We start from the raw sequence: 17,111 nt of genomic DNA on the forward strand, positions 1-17,111 counted from the left end.
TAACTGGCAGGGCCATGACCCAGGTGTTCAGACCCAAAGCCCATGTTCTTTCTCATGCTCCACACCGTTCCCCGGCTCCCCGCACCCTTCCCATCACACTGTCTCCTCAGCTCAAAAGAGAAACGCTTACGGTTCTTAACCTCCCACCCGGTGCCTGACCCAGTGGGGGCCTCCACTGTTTCCATGCGTGCATCCTGACTCCTCGGCTGAACACAGCTCCTTGTCTGTCTGAGGAAAGGGACTGTGGTTGGTGTCGCCTCAGTTTGACCACAGGTCCCCAGTGACGTTAAACACACACCAAGTATTTAGTAAATAGCTAGTAAGTTCAGTTCTCTCGCCCCTTTAAAGAAGTCTCAGGTTATGAGAAACATGCTGTGTCCCCAGGTGAGATGAACACTGTGAAGGGTATTAACTGTTCAGTAACATTTTTGAGAAAAAGGAGTCCCTATCTTTAGTAGAATTTAAAAACAAAAAAACTTAGTAAAAATCACTACATTAGAGGCACTGTTAAATAATTTAGCCCTGCAATTCTCAGCACCCCAGCACGCCACTACTGCTCGTGTGAATGTCTGAAGTTGAGTCGTGAGACACTAGGAAACATTTGGCCATGAAATGACCTGGAAAGACTAACTCACTGCTAAAACAAGGTCATATTTTAAGTCTTGAAAAATTACATTTCCATATAGAGAGAACACTGAACACATGCTTATATGTTAGACATGTGCTATGTGCTTTACACCTATTAGATTTTAAACAAATCAACTTTAAGGCATAATTTACATACAATACAAATCACCAATTTAAAGTGTATAGTTCAATGAATTTTGTTATGGTCAGGCTTATCCATATTGGTATTCCTCAGTTCTTAAATTGTTTTAGAATGCTTTTATATGAATGAATTGAAATTTAAACAAATGTTCATTGTTTTATCTTCTGTGTTTTGTGCAGAAGGAGGGAAGAAAGATATTATTTGGGATAAAACTGTCAAATTGGTCTCAGAGTAACACAGAATTAACCATTATTCTAGAAACAGAAGATTCATCATAACTGCTTTCTATTAGAAAGCTGTCTATTTCTTATCCGACAGTATTACAGTGCTAACATAACAGGAAGGAATCCACATCTGTAGCGTTACGGAGGCAGAAAGCACAGTAGTGACAACAACTGGAGACTCATTCAGAGGGTACTTGTTAGGGCACATTTTAAAATAAAATAAAACACCGTTGTTCCATAAAAATACAGCTGACTCTGTATTTTGATTTATGAAAAATAAATTTATTACATAACACCTTGTTTTTAACAATGTTCAATTTTCTTTTAAATTCAGAATACTTGTGTCATTCAGTAAAATAGTTTGATACAGTACATTGTATGTTATAGTTTTTTTTCCTCAAAAATTCTAAGGCTCTCCTACTCCTTCTCCTTTGCTGAAGTAAGGGCACCCTAAACAACGTGCGAACAAGTTTTTAAAAAGAAAATTAACTGAACAAAATTTTAACAGCACTACTTCAACCAGCTTTAAAATCAGGACAAAATATCTGAATTGGATGCCGCACCTTTTTAAGGAAGTTACCATTCATGCTTTTTCCATCTTAAAGCATGCTCACAAATCAGCAACACCAACAGGAAAAAACAAAAAACACTGTCTATGACAATCGTCTCAGTTTGTTTCCTGAACCAAACAGGTTTATACCAATGACAACGTATTTAATTATTATCAAATAGCAGCTTTAATACCAGTCAAGTCATAGATTGAAAATAAAACAAACTTATAAGTTGGAAATTAATCTTTGGGAATTTTGAAACCTTTCTGGAAAAACTATGTGGCTTTTTGTACTTTCAAAAAAACCCAAGCAATAGTCTTGGTCAAAAAACACTGATTAAAGTGGAAAATGAATCAACCCACTGATAAGACACTAAGATGAAAGGTGTACCAAAATAATCTCATTTTGAGTCTTGGTTACTTTGTTAACATATACTGTATTTTTCAAGTACCAGTCAAACTTTTCTCGCGTGTACTATTGGTCAGATGGTGTTGTTACACTGAAAGGGTTCACCACATACAACGACAAATGCTTGCCCCTAGCACACTTCACAGCTTCAACTGCTACAGACTGTCACTGAAAAAATGCATTGGTCAGTCTGAACCATGTCAAGTAAACTATGGAAGTAGCAAATCCACAACACAAACTGTGCTAGCACTTTCTGTTCAAGTCTAACTCCAAAATAGGTACAATTTGGAAGCCACTACCCCAATCTGTGAAAAGTGGTGGAACTTGGCTACTGGACGTTTTGAATATGTAGTTGCACAGTACATTCTCATGGCCCATACCAGGTTCCCGCGGACGGCTGCAGTCACCCTGCAGCGTTAGCAACAGTGCACTGACAATATTCCAACGCAGCTCAGTACCGGTGTGTCTGATGCGAGTACTGTGGAGGCTGCTGGGAGGTAGCTGAGTAGCCCATGCTGCTCTGTGGCTGTGATGTGCTTGGTCCAGGATTGGGGTAGGCAGCATGTGGATTGGAACGCTAGAAGAGATGGAGGGAGAGGTGTGATCCACGGGTTTCCGAGTTGGCTACATCCCAAGCCAGCAGGGCTGATCACGTGTTCTTGAAATGCCATTTATCTCAAGGCATTAGGAATTTAGAAGTCTTGAACCATGTACTAGATTTACAATGAAAACTGCAGATCTTTTAAGATCAGTTTTACTTTATGAAGGTCAGAAGTACTGCTAGTAAAGAATACTAAGCTGAGCCTCGTACTATGCTGGTGAGTTTTTTTTTTTCTATAACAGTAACACCCTTTCTATGCTGTTTTGTATCTGATTGCTATGTAGGAACTAATTTGCTGGAGAGATTTACACATGAATTTGTTGTACACATTAAGTAATCCAACAGAACCTTATACACTAGTCTGTTCTTCAACAGAAACCTCCCAGCACACACACACGACTCAAGAAAGAAATGAGTATGACAAGAAAAGGAACCACAGAATCATTTTCTTTGGCATCAAATATTTTTATGCCCTTTAAATTAATGAATCTTATTTTCTATTACAAGGTATATACAAAAATAAAATTACTGAAATGTAAAACCAGTATTCTCGGTTCTAAAAATAGCACAAAGGGAAAGAACAGGGATAGAGTTTAGACTTCTCTAACTTTGAGGCTGTATTATTATTCCTACTCCTGCACCTGTCTCACGCTATAGGATCCCAAGACACACTATAAGAGATTAACCATAATTTACTACTTTCCTCTTTTAAAACCTGTTTAGTAAGTCATATAATTCTCAATTCTGCCAAACCTAGCAAAAATGACATTTTAAAAAGAGTGGCCAGAGATGCTGTTTTTGAAATCACCCATTAAAACCAACCACAAGAACAACACCGACCGAGGAACACCCCAACGCTCTCTTGGTTTCAGCAGCAAAGGTCAGAGCCATCACCTTGGTGTGCAAACACATTCTGGAGCCAAGACAGGGGCACTCTTCCCACCCAGACCGGGAGGAGAAGACAGTGGAACCGACACCACCCCCCACGGACGTCTGCTCTAGACTTCCTGGCTTGGCTCACTGGAAGAGAACCACTGCTATTCAGGCACTTATTCCCATGGTCTGGTGGGCTGGACCTCTCTTTTTACCCAAAGCAAAGAGCTGACATCTAATTCTTGAAGTGCAGTAATGGGCTCTGGGAACCTTATAAGTTTGATTAGGACCTCTTTTTCTCTTTTAGTAGGTAAATAACTCTAATTGGTCCAGTTTTTAGTATCCTTCTCACACTGAAACCCAGGTTAATTGGGAACGTGATTAGAATAAGCAGAGAAGTGGTATACAATTTTCAAATAAGGTCTTTCTGCAAAGGAACTGACAATGTCACTTGATAGTATCCACAAGTAGGCAATGTAGCAGCCCTTGTAGTCAGATCCGAGTTGAGTCTTGGGTCTACTACCAGCTTGCTAGATGAACACATGAAAGTTATTTAGCCTCTACAAGCCTTAGTTTTCTGAACTGAGAGAAAATAACGCATGCTTTACCCTTAGTACAGCAGCTGGCACACAGTAAGTACTCAACAAACTCTTGTAATTATATTCATCAACAGCACCAGCACAACTCTGAAGTACCTGGGCATTACAGATGCTACTAAGAATTTTAATGATAATAATGACCTGAGTGATTTGTATCATCTTGTAAGTAGTATGTTGGTCTAGCCTTACACACATCTGGTGCCTCAGCACAGAGTCTCTTATTTCATCCTTACTGCAGCCTCACACTCACCACCATCCCTACCACACACACGCGGACACAGAGAACGTCTGAGTCACTCAAGGTTACCTAGGAGTTTGTGGCCTGGCTAGAATATGAGAGCCTATGTTCTTCTTAATCACTATTGTTCCACAATCATTATTGTTCCAAAACAATGGATATCATTTATCGAGCCCCTGCTACAAGGTGGTAAGACTTGTCATGTCTCCTCCTATAACAACGACAAGTTGGGCTTTGCCGGTCTCATTTTACAGATGAAAAGCTAAAGCCAGAAAATGGTGTAACACTTGCCCAAGGTCGCACAGCTAACAAATGGCTGGATTTAAATTCGATTATTCTAAGTCTGCTAGCTCAGAAGTCTAGGCTCCACACATGCACCCACATCAGCACTTTTCTGACTTACATCCCATGTCCCAGTGGTCACAAACCCATGCAAACCCATGTCTGTACTGACATGCAGATCAGTACAAAACGACCCTGAGATACCTGATAGTCTGAGGTCATGATCAGTCCACCTGAGGTAGTGGTAGGAGGAGCGACTCTCACTTTCTTCAGCGGGGGTCCCTGTGCATGGCTGCTGTCTTGGTTCCCTGGGTGACCGGTGCCGTTGGTGTGGTTATTGCCCTGCTGTTGCTGCTGGTTCTTCTCAATTGGTCGAACAGAAAAATAAAGTTCAACTCAGAAGGAGAACAAAATACACCCGACCTGAAAACGTTACAGCAGCGCGGACTACAGCGAGAGGCTGTCAGCCATACTCTAACACTTACTTTGTCGCCTTTGTCATCAGGTTCTTCTTCTGTTAGAAATTCGCGTTTTGGGTAAGGGATTTGACAACCAGCAAAAACACTAATCACAAGAAAAAAAAAGATTTCTGAAATACTAATCAATATTTCAAATGCTTCACTTAAGTGGTTTTCATTTTAATCTTTTAAGATGGACTTTGTCTCCATATTTGTAACATAAAAACCTTTAATATAACTGGGACAAAATGAATCTTTTCTTATCAGTAACATTATAGCAGGTAGTTTAAGGGTTTATCATTGTATAAAATTAATCAATAATCCTCTAATATGAGTCAACTTTTTCTTTTATCCCAGCATTAGTCTTTTATTATTGCAACCAAAAAAATGTCACCATTCAAACACATTTTTTTTACTCTCCCTACCATATTTATTTATTTATGAATATTTTATTTATTTAACTTTAGAAGGGAAGGGAAGGAGAGAGGGAGAGAAACATCAATGTATTGGTTGCCTTTCATGCGTCCCCTGCTGGGAACTGGCCTGCAGGGAACCTGCCTGCAACCCCGGTATGTGCCCTGACTGGGAATCGAACCGCGATTGTCTGGTTCGCAGGCCTGAGCTCAATCCACTGAGCTACAACCAGCCAGGGCTCCTACCATATTTAAAATAAAAGATGGTATGGGGAACACAAATGTATGTGGGCATGGGCTTTGTAATTGGAACACCAACTGTAAGTGAAAGCAGAGCGATCTCAGTGCGTCTGACTGAGACACACAGGCACAGCCGCCCTTCGCCAGTGACCGGACTAATGCTGACACCCCGCGAAGTCCGCGCGAGACAGGAGCAGCTCTCAGTCACCGAACCTTTAAGGGACACTTCAGTCATCGGAGCTCATCTTTGTTTCTCGTAAGGATTTCCTTGGGTCCTCATGTAAAGAGTGGCAACTTGTGGTTGACAACTAAAGAAAGCAGGTTTCCCCCCACTTTATCATGCTGGTGAGCTAATAAATGGATCACTTACTCTGATGTGGGAAGCGGGTCTTCTAAGAAATAGGGATCCTGCATAGCCTGTTCTGAGGTAATTCGCTTTATTGGGTCCATGGTAAGCAACTTCTGAAGCTGAAACCGTAAGTCATAAAAACATTACTGCATTATTTCTCAGAGTTACACCCCTTGGCACATTATGTGGGGGTATGGTGTATGTTGTTTGATGAATAACACAATTTGGACAGGACTGATTCCCTCAACTTAAGGAAAAACTAATTATTAAATTTAATGTAACAATTTACATTTTAGTCATTCTAATATTCATTATCTCATGTGTTTCTCCTGTAAGAAGTAACAAAACTTATATCCTCTTACTCTAAACCAATGAGCTTTCCCCCACATTATCTAAATTGCTTTATCTATTTTAGAAGAGGACTAAAACTCTTCTATTTTTTAAGAGAAAAAGAATGTTATAACACAAATAACATACACTAGCCACATGCGGCTATTTTAAAAATCAATTTCTTAGCCATATCAGATACATTTCTCAAGCTCAACAGCTACGTGCTGCTTGGGGCCGCCCCATCAGACAGCACAGCTCATCAGAGAGGGCTCTGGACAGTGCTGCCCTCGTCTAAATACGTGTAGTGACTGACGGAGAACTTGGAAAGTACACAGTTCAGTCAGGTAAGAGGAGACTCTGGAAAAGAGGTGCTTGGGGTAAAATCCTGACTTGACATTTATTAGTCAAGTGACTGTGGACAAGTTAGTTAACCCCTCTGTAACCTCATTCATCAACTGGAGACTAAAAATAGTACCTGTTACCACAGGTTTGTTTTCAGATTAAATGAGTTAATATATGGAAAAAATTATAATGGTGCCTGGGATAAAGGAAGCAACTATATTTATGTGTCAGTTGTTGTTGTTACTACTACACACAGAAATGTCGCACTAATGTGAAAGTTCAGCATTTTTTTGGCTAAAACATAGTTTACCCAAGGCTCTTCTTTGATTTTAATATGTGATTTAAGAGTACTCAGATAGTGGTCTCTTAGCTTCTAGTCTCTGATGCTGTATGATGCCGTGTTTTTCAGACTTTAGAGTAAAACAGAACCACCCCGGGGAGGGCTTCTTAAAATAGACTGCTGGACCCTACTCCCAGAGCTCCTGCTGGTCTACCTGGGCAGGAGCCCAAAGATCTGCATTCCAACAAGCTCCCAGGTTATTTCAATACTGCTGGACTAGGCCTCACTTTGAAAAACAAGGAACTAACAGACACATTGAGCCTTAATGGGCGATAACAATTAGAGGACAGAAGAACAAAACATATTTTAAAATGCATCTGAAATGCTTGGGATGGTAAGATTTAAATTTAATGATCTGACATTTTAATGAAAGCACTATTTTATTTTTGGAGTTGGAAGGGAAAGCATGAATTTACTATTTAAAATACTCAACAACAGTTTGGATGGAGTTATGGTGGAGCTTTCTGATGGGACCACCTAAGATGAGCCACTGAAGTAAAATCAAGTAAACACGCTGCAAAGGGAGTATCTTTCTAGAATGTCAGCAGTGGTGGCACTGAGAGTCCCCTTGGACTACACTGAGCAGCAGTGAGTTGAGAAGAGTAATTCCCCTAAACAGTGATTTTTGACCCATCGTTATTATCATTATTTGGAAGAATAAATAAGTCCATACTTCTGAAGGATCTAACCTAATTTGGATCCTGGTATGAGTACATTATAATTAACATTATTTGGATAAATAATACATCATGTGGTAATATAATATGTTAAGCACTGTCTTTAAAATTGCTGGTAAGATATGAAATATGCATGACAATATAAAAATAAGTATAAGATGCAGAAACAGACCGAATGTTTGCCAAGTGGCCTGGACTATTATAAAGAAAGGTTTAATCCTTTCAAAGTAAAAGAAAAATGCCCATTTAATGAACTCATTTAAAAATAGTGGAAATAAAGGAGTAAAAGGATTTTAAGCCAAGTGAAGTATAATCTGCTTTCTCAGATTCCCTTTTTATGTAACATAACTTTTTTGGAAAAACATTTCTATTTTTTATGACATAAAAATGGAAATACTGTAAATTTAAGTTGGCAATAGTTTAATATGACCTCATCATGAATTACCTTGATAGTACATGTATTAATTTAGATTCTAGGTTGTCATTTTTCCATTCTACACTGATGAACACTGCATCTCTTATACTCTTCCAAAAGAGCAAATAATACATGCCATCACTGAAGGACTTCCAATACCCAAGTGTGTAAGAGGTATGTTGGGAGTGTTCTGCTGGGGACTGGCCTGCAACCCAGGCATGTGCCCTGACTGGGGATCGAACTGCAATCTTTTGGTTTGCAGGCCCGCGCTCAATCCACTGAGCTACACCAGCCGGGGCAGCAATTTGAAATTTTTTAAAAATAACTGATGAAACCGAGTAATTTTAAAAATGCTCTCAACAGACTTGGTACAATGACTGTTTTTAGAAAATCTAATCTAACCATGTCAAAGCATGCTACGGGTGTAGAAAAACAAATATTTTTATGTCTTTACTAGTATTTACCAACTAGATCTCCATATTTACCATTAAAGTACTCTAAATATTCAGAATAACCATATAAACTGACCCTAAAAAGCCTCATGATGGGCTAATCAGTTAGAGGGGAAAATGCATTTCATTATTATTGTTCTCTAAAGCTTACCAAGTGGAATGCTTTACTATCTGGTTTAACTTTATGTTTTTCCATATACTTGATAAGGCTGCAGTTGGTATACCTGAAAGAGAAATACTATGAAATATCCACGTTAGATTTGAGGTAAACTTTACATTGGCTGAAATTTTTCCAAACAGAATTCTTTTCATCATAATCAATATAGACTATATACTGAAAATGCTATGATCAGCAAAAAAGAATGGCATTAAACCAATTTTATACTTCACTATTTCCACTAGTCACTTCTGAATGGATAACACTGATTACATGCAAAAGAATTTCATTAATGATATAAACTGAATAGTTTTTCTCACATGAATGTTATCTCAAGAATTATCCTAAATAACATACGGATCAAAAGTGTAACTCAGCCTTAAATAAATAAAAAAGAAAAAATTTGTTATAGGTCTATAAATTGCCCTCTCCCACTCCCTTGATCTTGCATTGTAACTAAATGAAACGTTCCTTCTTTTCTATTAAAACTTGCTAAAAACTGCATAACCTAGGTGGGTAGCAAGTGGCTTTTTGCAACGTTTTTTTAAAAAAATGTCAGTGTCTTACTGCTTCAGCTATGACACTTTCCAATGATGCTTCCAAAAAGTAACGAATATGGAAATAAATTTTTTTCTCATATCCAAATCAGGGACTAGTATTAGATATTCACCTTCCTTATAGCATTTAAACATCTTAAAAAATGAAGACTGTCATAATATAAAATATTTATTAGCATATACATGTAAAATCACTTATAGGAATAATCTTATGTTGCATATTCTATTGTGGTGAGTATTTAATCTTCTGCTGAGGATTCTGGAAAAGCAAAAATCAACAAAGGGTCTATTTTCTTTCCAACTTACGTATTTCTTCTGAAATCTTTCATTAATGTTGAATGTTCAGGCATCTTTTTTATATCTTCCCAATCTTTATCTGTGAAATACATTGATACAATTTTATGTTGTCTAGGTTCCTATTCTCAAGAACTTTAATGAAGGTTACCTCAATTTTCATTATTTTCCTATACTTTTAGGGGAGCACGGACTTCAAATACAAGTCAGCTACAGTGTACATCTTGTCCTGGACTGTAAATACACTTCTTCCTGGGGTGGCATTTGATCTCCGTCTTTCTAATGCCTACTTTCTACATGTTTTATGTTTTTGTATGTTTATGTTACCGCAATTTCTGTAGAGAGTAAAAAGTTTTAGATAAATATTTCTATTATTAAACAGTTCTATTATTAAAGACCAATTTTTCCCTTTTTCCACAAAATTTCCTGGTTAGACCAGTAGCCAATGTCTTTAATAATAAGTCTAACGTTTCCCCTCAGTAGCTTGAAGGTGCACTTCTTTTCATATGGCCTTCCTTATTTTCACCTTATTAAATACGTTGCTTTATATCAGTGATCTATGTACACAGTAAAAATTATCTGAGGTAGAATAGAGTAGGATATAACTAGAATATTAATCTGTCAGCTGTTGCCTTGGCCAGTTTCAGTAATAATAACAAAAATAACCCTGGCTACTAATACATTAGTAGAACACCTTTTCAATTAGTTTTGTGGCATTAGAGTTGTTCAAACAGAACATGCTGGACAGCTTGTTTTCCCATCATTATCAATGGACTTTCACCTGACAAAGTAAAAGAGGGTCTACTAGGCGCAGAGCGCTGTAACAGGTCATTCAATGGCACCTTTAGCTTTTAAATGGCACCTTTTAGCTTTTTTTTCTCTATTTTGTCAATTTTTCAAGCTAAAAATCTTGAGGTAATCTTTTAACTTTTCCCTCAATTACACGCTCCCTATAAAAAATAATTACATATTTGTCCTTTATTCTCCATTCTTATTATCACTTTACACCTGCAGTACTGATATAGGCAAGCAGCTGGTTTCCCTGACTAGAGTTACTTGTCTTAAGGATCCTTGACTTTTACGTGCGACTGTCAGTCTAATCTTTTAAAAACGTAACATATATCACGCTACCGGTTCTCAAAAATTTATCAGGGATTCTCATTCTTTAACATAGCAAATCTAAATTCTGCTGCCTGCTCTTTAAGCTCCTTGTAAGATGAACTACCCTAACTGCTGAACCACAGTTAAGAATCATCTCCTAAGCAGGACTTCCCCTCTAACGCCTCCTCTCAAGCCACGTTCCTTTCTCTGGGACCTTGGAAACGCTTGACTCATTCAGAAGTGGGAAGCAAAAGGCTGCTCTGAGACCATGTCAATTCTTTAAATGGTCTACTTAGAATAGTGCAATGCAAACTCCAAGAGGGCAAGAATCATGTCTAAGTCAATAATATTTTATATTTAACACAATGTCTGGCACATGGCAGGCACTCAATATTCAGTGAATAAGTGAAGTTCGCATCACAACAGCACAGTCTTTGCAGAATTGTTAAACAATTTTGGAGAAAGGTAGTATCTGTGTAGTTACTCTGCATTTACTAATAATTAACACCCTTATAAGGAAATGTGAAATTTTGACTACCAGTTATTTCTCTATTAGTCTTGCATTATATTGACCAGAGAAAAATTCCTAATAAACAATTTCTAATAAGTACTTGACTACCCAAAATTATGTGGGTAATTTTAAACAAATTTTCATTATCCTGGACCACTGGGCAGAGTTTTTGGTAACTGATGAACTGTCACTCTGTGGTATAACAAAGGAACAGGATCTAGGCTGAGGAACTGAACACCTGGGCCGAGACACCTGAACAACTTTCTTCCTGCCGCTGGTCAGTGCAGGCTGGAGTGGAATGCTAGACTTTCGCCTACATTCTGAATGACCTAACAGAACACTTAGGAATGTTCTTATTGACAAAGGTTACAGAGCAAACAATGCTATTACTCAATATGATGAGATCTGCATAGTGCCCTAAATAAAAATCAAAATTCATATTCTTATTCCAAATAATGGCAGTATTATATGTGCTGCCAGACAAAAATGCATGCTACTGAATTTTACTTATAGTTCCTATTGGTAAGAACTAAAGGCACCTTTTTAATACAGATATTGCAAATATTTTATCATTTCAAATATTAAACAACAAAACAAAACAGAACAAAAACCAAAATGAAACAAAAATATACCCTCAAATTCAGGAAACCTCTAAATACTTTTATGCTAATATGTGAACTCTAAAAATTTTGCTATTTCTATGGATCTTTGATTAAGGAAAGTTCATAAATATAAAGAATTGAGTAAGAGTAGCTTTTATCAGCTAAAAATATACACCTTTCCGAAAAAGATATCTAAGTTCAAACAACAGTGATTTAAAAACAAAAACAAAAGCATAATGTGTACCTGCAGGAAATCCCATTACATTGAATATTCTGTCCAGCTGGTCATGGTGATAAGGATTACTAGTTTTGATGTCCTCTTGTCGACAGTGAAATATTGGTTCTGACGTTAGTAGTTCTGCAAATATACACCCTATAGCCCAAATATCTTTAAAATAAAAAGACAAAAAAAAAAAAAAAAGAAAAGAAAAAAACGGAAAGGAAAAAAGAAAAAGAAGGGAGGAAAATAAAGTGGTTCTTTCCAAAAGAAAATGCATTTTTATCTTGGTAGGGTGTGTTTTTCTTTCCTTTCTCTTCCTAATAAGTCATAATAATTCCTAAACAATTATAAATATCACAGAATATGGTTTATAAATATAGATTCCCATTCCACCCCCCACCCCCAATTCTTCACACCCTGTTATATCTCCACCCCACCCAGTGGCTTCATTCCATGTTTTAAATCAATTGATAGCTACATTTTGGTGAGATTTAAACTCCTCAAACATTACCTTGTTCATGAAATATATACAAAGCTATATATGGAATGTGTGAACCACAAACAAAACCAAACAAAAAAAATAAACAAGCCCAAAACCCAACAGCCTGTTGCCAAAAAAATCAGCACAATTTTTTGTGGTAAAAATATTATTCCTTTATCTTGTTTATGTACTTGCTAACTGCAAAGTCTAATAATTATGGTCCCATGTGAGCACTGTTTAGCAAGGTGCTATTACAACAAGAAAAAGACAGTGACTGATCTCAAATATCCTAAGGACAGCATTTCTACTTGAGGTTTTCATTCAAAGTGTTTGTTTATAGTATACAAAGTGTCAGATGATTTTGCAAAGTGAAGCATTTAATAAGGAGCAAAAAGGGGGTAAAACACTACCTTTAAAATGAGTGAAAAGGTTATAACTTCATAAAAACTTATAAAAGCAAGTGAAATTGATCTCTGTATACAACAAATTCCCTTCATTTGCATTAAGATGCAGGCTAACTTAAATTCATATCATGTTTTTACTCAATAGAAAGATCTATCTACCAATTCAGAATTTAAAGCTGAAAGTATTCCAGTTCTCCTTTTAATAATCCCCAAAGTAACAATGTTCACTTCTTTACATTAAGTACAATGGCGTGCACAGAGCAGACACTCGGTGGTTTTTGACTGATCTAACCAATACAATTGTAGTGGAACCAATAAAAATCACTTTTATTAAAGCTGATTGTTCATCTACATTATTAGTTGGCACTTAAATAGAGATAAAATGTTACTTTAAAAATAAGAGAATTCTTTAACTCCGAAACTGGAATACAGATATTTAATTTAAAATAAAATGGTCACATTTACATTTCAGAGTAACAAGTTAATCATCTATTTACTTAAAGACTATACACCCTCCCTAACAGCAAGTGCTTTTAAAAAATTACACTGGTTACATATCAGTTTTATCTCACATAAGAGAACCAAGTGTAGCCAATACCATCAAATGGAAAAGACTCATTAGGAAATGTAAACCAAGCTCTTTTGTTTTTAACCTCAAAACTAAATGGGGAAATCAGGGAGTCTGTGATTTTTCTTTCTACATGGGTATCCCATCTGAACCTGACCTCTGATCATCATAATCCAATGAAAGACAGGTTAGCTAAGCAGGACGAAAGAACGTGAGTCTGCGTGTGTAAAACTCTACTCATAGCACTGAAAAGACACGGTAACAAGTCTTGCTGGTTAGCCAGGCAAAACTCGAAAGAAGAAAATAAGATATCTAAAGAAAGATGAGAAATGAGTATATGATCAAAAGTCGGGAAGATAAGAAAAAATAGTTTACTAAAACCTTGCTTAATCTGACCCTAATAATCTCCTTCTTTATATCTCTTCTATTATCTTTCACTTCTGTCAATTTCACCAACCTTTCTTTAGAATCTTGACCCAAACATTAATCATGAATTTGAGTTAGCCAACCAGGCTATTATTTCAGGCAAATTTCTAATCTTTGTAAATCGTCTCTCCTTCCTATCATGTCGGTTTTTGTCAGATTGTACCAAGTTAATGCTCACCTACCTGCTTAACTCTTTTTAGATTTCCCAAATTAAAAACATGTAAGTTTCATCTGCTTCTCAAAATCTGTGATGTTCGTGTGTAGCTAGGGAACTAACCAGGCAAAGTAGATAGCAATTGGCATGCCACATAGACCCAAATGGGGGGGAAAAGATTTTTTAAATAATATTTTAATCAACAGGCTATTAAGCAAGCTTCTAGCTTAATAAAAAATTCTCATTCTCCCTATTTTATTGTATATTTCCCATTTAATAGAATGCAACATAATCAGTGAGCATTCAGTTATTTGAGGACAAAATCTGAGCTTGAAAGTCCATACTTTAGTAAAACTTAAGACTCCTTTACTATTAATTAATTAAAAGTTAAGTTAATAACTTTCTTTCAGCCTTTTCCAGAAAGTCAATCAAACACTCTAAACCCCAAATACTCAAAACTGAATTAAACTTTCTCCCTGGAAGTACAATGTTTACTAACCTATTGTTTCCTCTCTTTGGTTTAGTGATTCAGCTTGCAGTTCTGAACAACAGAATAATGACCACAGCACTAAAATCTGTTTGCAGTTGAAAGTGGGGAAGTGTTAGCTAGACATGTTCAGATTTTTCCCCTGTGCTTTTCTGCTGCTTCTTAGTAGCCTTCAGTTGAACATAATCCACCAAACTCTATCTACTACCTGATGTAACCCTCCTAAATGATGCCAAAGGTTAATTTAGCAAACTATGTATAAATTCAACCACACAGTTTCTTCTATCAGCTGCTTCCACTACAACTATCTGACAGGGAAGTCGAACTGCTCGGGAAGTTCTTGGTAGACTGCTTTCATTACGGTGTGAGGAATCTGCTGAGCACTTTAAAGGTCTTGTAGGCTATCTGCACAGGTAATGAGAAGAATGGGGTTTTCTGGGAGAGGCTAAAATCAAGAAGAAATTTCACTTTTTAATCCTTTTAAAACAAGCTAAAAATGGTTTATGTATAATTTCTCTCTCTCAAACAAAAATGCAATTTGTAAGATTGCATTTCTCCAACTAACTTTTTTGGAGCTAATGTTCTAATGGAAGACTGTTCTTAGCCTGCTCAGGTGGACACAGGGTGGGGAGCACCATTGTAGAGGGACTGTCACTGACCTGAGTTCCATCATTGACACTCAAGTCAATAACTTCTGTGATCTGTCTAAGACGGCAGTTGTTTTTATCTAAGGTCACAGAACTTTCAGAGTTGATGGGGATCTAAGAGAAGAGTTAGGCTAAATTCTCATTTTCAAAAAATGAGGCTAGCCCTGGCCGAGTGGCTCGGTTGGTTGGAGCATTGCCCCTGTACACCAAAAGGTTGCAGGTTCAACTCCCAGTCAGGGCACAGGCCCTACACTGTGGGTTCAACCCCCAGATGGGGTGTGTACGGGAGGCAACTGATTGATGATTCTCTCTTTCTAAAATTAAAGACAAAAACATATATGTGCGTGAGGATGAGAAAAAAATGAGGCTAAAGGACTAAATGCCTTGCTTAAAAACACACATGCACACATACCTTACAGAGTGACAGAGCAAAGGCTACAAGTCAGATTGCTAGTCTTTGTTACTTTCTATTGTTTAAAGATGACAAAATTATTTTATGCGTATATTCATGCTGCTTTCTCAACTGCACTGGACATCCCTTAAACTACATAATTTGCATTTATTTTGGTTTCTCTTAAGTTTTAAAATGTTTATCTAAGAGTTATCCAATAAATTTTAATATTGATGAGAGGAAGGAAGAGGAGAAAAATATGAAGAAAGGCATGTTCTTTCCCAAATTATAAAGTCATTTGAGTAAAAGAATCTGCCTCACTGTTGGTAGTTCACCTTTGTGACAAACAGCCCTGATTAAAACCGATGGATTGTAGAATTAGGGAATCATAGGTTCTATAAATCTTAATGTTCACAGTGAGATTCGGAGTCTCAACTTTTCAATTAATAGCAGCTAAGGTTATTTGTATGGTCTATTACTGTCTTACCAAAAGTAACACTGCTTTTAAATATTCATTTTCTAGGTTAAAAAAACAGCTGTGTATCATATTAGTTTATATGCTTTTAAATACATTTAGAATGGACTTTAAAAAAAAGATAACCAAATGTGTATAGATAATATGTAACTCAAAAACAGAATTATCTTCAATAATTTTTACTTTTCCCTCTGACTTTTTAAAATATATATTTTTTATTTTGAAATTACTTTAAATTTGTAATCAAGTCACAAAGATAGTTGAGAAATCTCATATCTGACTTAAGTTTCTATCCCTTTATTTTTCTATAAAATAAAATGTGATCCTAAAGCTGGTATGAAGATTACTTAACATAAAGATTTTTTTTGAAAAAAGACATGTTGGATTCAAGGTTGATATGGGGAAATGATCACAAGTCTTCTCCTTTTGCCTTGAGCATGCATTGAAATGGCAACATAGTAATAAAGGTACAAACCCACAGTAATAAGAAGGACGAACCTCAGGGCCAAGATTCATTCGCTCACTCAAAAGAGTACTAAATTCCCACTATGTACCGTGTTGGCACTGGCCTGCAACAATGGGAACAGCTAGGCCAGGCCGATCTATTTATGCCTAAAGTGGACTTTGGGCACTAGTAGGTGCTATCAAGAAAGTAAGTGTGATGGGGAAGACAGAGTGGTTACTTTAGATTCTGTGACCAAGGAAGTTCTCTGTTAACAGGTAGTATTTTGAAGATCTGAATGAAGAGAAGAGACTGGCCATGTCGAGACCTGATATAGGCAGGTACATAAAAATATTTCTGGAATACAAAAGGCAGATGTAACAATTCGGAGAAGGCCTCAGGCCACAGTATTGTTGTTAAGTGGGAAGCAGCATTGTCCTGCACAACTCTGGGAATATTTTGTACTTCAAAATATCAACTACAAAGTCTATACATTTGCAGTTGGGAGTCCAAGTGCGAGGAGAGCCAACAAGTATGTGCTGATTTTTGAGTTTGGGTGGTTGCTGCCCCAACCGCTGCTTTGTGCAAGGGTCAACTGTATTTTAAAGAGTTGATCCTCTTCTCAGCACGCTC

At 37.0% G+C, this 17,111-nt stretch overlaps 1 protein-coding gene across 6 annotated transcripts in view; it reads right to left on the reverse strand.

Annotated features, from left to right (window-relative positions):
- Nucleotides 1-1,260: 1,260 nt before the first annotated feature.
- The window catches only part of CDK8 (cyclin dependent kinase 8), a 141,114-nt gene continuing 125,263 nt past the window's right edge, over nucleotides 1,261-17,111 (reverse strand). For 3 of the 6 annotated variants that reach the window (XM_037137131.2, XM_037137136.2, XM_053672882.1), the window contains 7 exons: nucleotides 12,028-12,171; nucleotides 9,582-9,651; nucleotides 8,713-8,785; nucleotides 6,027-6,124; nucleotides 5,031-5,109; nucleotides 4,750-4,908; nucleotides 1,262-2,529 (listed from right to left, as the gene is read on the reverse strand). In XM_037137131.2, coding sequence (XP_036993026.1) covers nucleotides 2,404-2,529; nucleotides 4,750-4,908; nucleotides 5,031-5,109; nucleotides 6,027-6,124; nucleotides 8,713-8,785; nucleotides 9,582-9,651; nucleotides 12,028-12,171 — 749 coding nt within the window. In that variant the 3' untranslated portion in view covers nucleotides 1,262-2,403. Of the gene's footprint in view, nucleotides 2,530-4,749; nucleotides 4,909-5,030; nucleotides 5,110-6,026; nucleotides 6,125-8,712; nucleotides 8,786-9,581; nucleotides 9,652-12,027; nucleotides 12,172-17,111 lie in introns of all 6 variants that reach the window. The other 3 variants (XM_037137134.2, XM_037137132.2, XM_037137135.2) reach the window with 3 other exon arrangements.

This window comes from Artibeus jamaicensis, unplaced genomic scaffold (genome assembly GCF_021234435.1).
Source record: "Artibeus jamaicensis isolate MK-2021 breed Jamaican fruit bat unplaced genomic scaffold, CSHL_Jam_final contig_793, whole genome shotgun sequence".
In the NCBI taxonomy this organism is placed as follows: Eukaryota; Metazoa; Chordata; class Mammalia; order Chiroptera; family Phyllostomidae; genus Artibeus; species Artibeus jamaicensis.